Consider the following 3,470-nt stretch of genomic DNA (forward strand, 5'->3'; position numbering starts at 1 on the left):
GGCCAAAACCCGTAAATTTGCCAGTTTCCAGCAAAACGACGTAAATTCCAACAATTAATCTTGTATACTTAAAAGAAAATGAGTTGATGAAACGTTAAAACATATCTATTTAAAATATTTACCTACAAAAATGTGTATATGTATACATAAAACTCAAAATTATATATCAAAAATTCGATCCAATTAATCTCGAGTAGTCAGTATTCCTCATCTTAACGGCCGACTAACCATTTCTCCAACCTTCAATTTTTCTCCACCCTTGTACCGAAATAATCACATGAGGGAACCCACTAATTTAAACCAAAAATCATTGAGTGCTGCTGATGGCCCAATCCCATATGCAATTCCAATTACAAATATACCCCCATCCCACCTTCAGTTTTTCTGGTCATACCCTTCACACATGCCCCTATAATGCAGAAATAAACCCAGAAATTCAATCTTACACAAAATCTAGAAAGTGAGAGAAAAGAGAGAGAGAAAAGAGTGTACACTTCCAAGACAAATGTCTAGGAGCTTGGGGGGTGCGTAGGATAAGCAGAGTGACTGTGTATGTGGGGTCTGTAACTCTGTTTCTGTATTCTACTCAACTCTATTACACATGGTGCAGGTTAACACAAGTCTGAGAGTGTAATTGGGTAAAGGAAAAACCCTTTCTTTTTTAGCTTTTGGGTGTTCATCTTTTTCAACAATGGCAGCTGCGCACGTTAGCAGAAGCATGTTCAAAATAGGGTTTATTCTACTCTTCTTTGTCTTGTTTCTGGATCTGGCCTTGCTATCTTGCGCCAGGCAACAACCAGCTTCAAGACAGAAGCTTCAAGTTCATAAACACTTGAAACGCCTCAACAAAAAACCAGTTAAATCCATTGAGGTATTTCAAATGATTGGTTTTTATTTATTTATTTTTTGAACTATTATCCAGTTATTATTAGTTTGTGATTTTTGAAATATTTAATTTTGCTTGCAAAATGTTGTAAAAATGTTAACTTTTTTAAGAAAGGTTATGTCTTTGTTACTGATTTAGCTTTCTTTGGCTACAAATGATGTGTTTCTTGATGCAAGTTTGGTAATTTTAGTATTATTATTCAGTTATTATTAGTTTATGATTTTTTAAATATTTAATTTTGGTTGCAAAATGTTGTAAAAATGTTAGCTTTTTAAAGAAAGATTATGTCTTTGTTACTGATTTAGCTTTCTTTTCTGCATATGTTGTAAAAATATTTAATTTCTTGATGCAAGTTTGGTGATTTTAGTATTATTATTAGTTTGTGATTTTTGAAATATTTAATTTTGCTTGCAAAATTTTGTAAAAATGTTAACTTTTTAAAAAATTTTCATGTCTTTGTTACTGATTTAGCTTTCTTTTCTGCATATGTTGTAAAAAAATTTAATTTCTTGATGCAAGCTTGGTGATTTTAGAGTATAATAATGTGCATTTAGGGCTAAAAGCATTGAAATTTAAATTATTTAATGATTATTTTCATGATTTGAACAGAGCCCAGATGGGGATATTATTGATTGTGTACACATCTCTCACCAGCCAGCTTTTGATCATCCATTTCTCAAAGATCATAAAATACAGGTTTCTTGATTTTCTTAAAACATTTTCAAGATTTTCTTAACAGGTTTTTATTTTATTTTAAAAATATATATTTTTTTGGAATTTAGATGAGGCCTAACTATCACCCTGAGGGGCTGTATGATGAGACCAAGATGAACACAGAGTCAAAACAAAGAGAAAACAGCATCCACCAACTGTGGCAGGTGAATGGCATGTGCCCTGAAGACACCATACCAATAAGAAGAACAAAAGAAGAAGATGTTTTGAGAGCAAGTTCTGTTAAAATGCATGGAAGAAAGAAGCATAAAAGCATTGCTGTGCCTAGAAGTGTCCCTAAATCAGGTAATCAAGAAAAAAAAAATAAAAAGAAAAAGCCCATTTTCCCCTTTATTATGACAAAAAATAATCTGCTGATCCTGATATAGATAATGAAAGTGGTCGGTCACAAGCCTTGACTTGAGCTCTAGAGATCTTGAAGGTAAAATTAGCCCTTCATTGTTTAACTTAAGCTACCTGAGTCATTTAGACCTTCAGGGGAATTCGTTTAATGGAACCACTCCCATGTTAAATGGCTCTATATATGACTAAATTAAGGTATCTTGACCTCTCCATAAATTCATTTAGTGGAGTCATTCCCATGTTCATTGGTTCCATGTCTAGGTTAAGATATCTTGACCTTTCCGCAAATTTCTTTAATGGATCCATTCCCTTGTTCATTGGTTCCATGACTCGGTTAAATGAGAAACCTTCAAATTTTGGATTTATCGAGAAATAAGTTTTCAGGAGGAATTCCACCAAGCATGTCTCATATGACTTCATTAGATTACATGGATGTGTCATATAACAATTTGTCGGGTAGAATTCCATCTAGAACTCAACTCCAGACCTTTGAACCTACAAGGTGCACCGGAAATACAGGACTTTGTGGACCTCCCCTAACTAAATATTGCCCCGGAGATAAAGAGTTGGAGGTGGCACCCCTTGTTTATGGAAGTGAAGGCGAAGGTGAAGATGATATTCGGATATGGTTTTATATTGGTGGGGGTACTGGCTTTGCAACTGGATTTTGGATTGCATGTGGTGCTCTACTTGTCAATCCGTGTGGGAGGAAAGCTTTTTTTCGCTTTCTTGATATCTCAAAGGACTGGGTATGTGTAAAGCTGTTGATGTGAATTGCAAAATGATAACGCGCTACGCATATATCATAGTATTTTAGTCTACATTTCATGTTTCTTCATAATATTTTGAGTTTCCTACTTTTTGTGCTGTCATCTAATTGTTCTCGTTCTTATATATTTGTGTTAAGAGAGAGAAAATATTATAATGTCATGAATCACTTGTAGTATCAGTAAATTGCCACCAGCACCATGGGTGGCCATTTCTCTTCTTGTGTGAAACAATGAATCTTAAACAGTTGATGCCACTTGTATTATAAGCATGCGTTCATATCTTTTAGTGGACTATTTTTCCATTACAATTCTCAATGTCTACTTAAATTTAGTTTTGTTGTTAAAAAAAAACTTTGTTTGATGACATCAATTATAGTTATTTTGATTAGCAAACATTACACATATGTCGGTTGAAGGGGGAGCATTAAGACTAGACGACATGGGGGTCGTCCCCCTACCTGGCGCCGGTCCAAACACCGTCCCGCCCCCTACCGTCTTCGTCCTCTCCGTTACTTTTGAGACGATGGAGCCGCTCCACAAGAAGACAAAAACCAGCCCTCCCCCTCTCTCACACACCTATATATACAATATGCACATATACATTTTAGGTCCATCCCCCCATTTCCATACCTTCATCCTCTTTGCCCCATCCACACACCCATTCTACGTGGATCTTACGTGGTGGATCATCCTCCAAGGGAGGACCATCATCATACTGCATAGCCTAATATGAACCGGAT

At 35.5% G+C, this 3,470-nt stretch overlaps 1 protein-coding gene across 3 annotated transcripts; it reads left to right on the plus strand.

The window, feature by feature from the left end:
* Positions 1 to 430: 430 nt before the first annotated feature.
* Positions 431 to 2,947, plus strand: LOC110927189. Of its 3 annotated transcripts, none has more exons than XM_022170812.2 (5): positions 431 to 871; positions 1,496 to 1,582; positions 1,669 to 1,903; positions 1,987 to 2,039; positions 2,345 to 2,947. In XM_022170812.2, exons 1-4 carry the CDS (start codon positions 692 to 694, stop codon positions 2,019 to 2,021), a joined length of 537 nt encoding a protein of 178 aa, XP_022026504.1. In that variant the 5' UTR covers positions 431 to 691; the 3' UTR covers positions 2,022 to 2,039; positions 2,345 to 2,947. The 3 variants fall into 3 exon arrangements, with proteins under 3 accessions (XP_022026504.1, XP_022026505.1, XP_022026503.1); XM_022170813.2 differs by having other exon boundaries at positions 2,463 to 2,947; XM_022170811.2 differs by having other exon boundaries at positions 1,987 to 2,947.
* Positions 2,948 to 3,470: the final 523 nt, after the last annotated feature.

This window comes from Helianthus annuus, chromosome 2, assembly GCF_002127325.2.
Source record: "Helianthus annuus cultivar XRQ/B chromosome 2, HanXRQr2.0-SUNRISE, whole genome shotgun sequence".
Taxonomy (NCBI): domain Eukaryota; kingdom Viridiplantae; phylum Streptophyta; class Magnoliopsida; order Asterales; family Asteraceae; genus Helianthus; species Helianthus annuus.

Coding starts and splice junctions, on each gene's coding strand:
- LOC110927189 (XM_022170811.2), top strand. CDS start 692: ATGGCAGCTGCGCACGTTAGCAGAAGCATGTTCAAAATAGGGTTTATT. Junction 872..1,495: donor AACCAGTTAAATCCATTGAG/GTATTTCAAATG, acceptor TGATTTGAACAG/AGCCCAGATGGGGATATTAT. Junction 1,904..1,986: donor TAGAAGTGTCCCTAAATCAG/GTAATCAAGAAA, acceptor ATCCTGATATAG/ATAATGAAAGTGGTCGGTCA.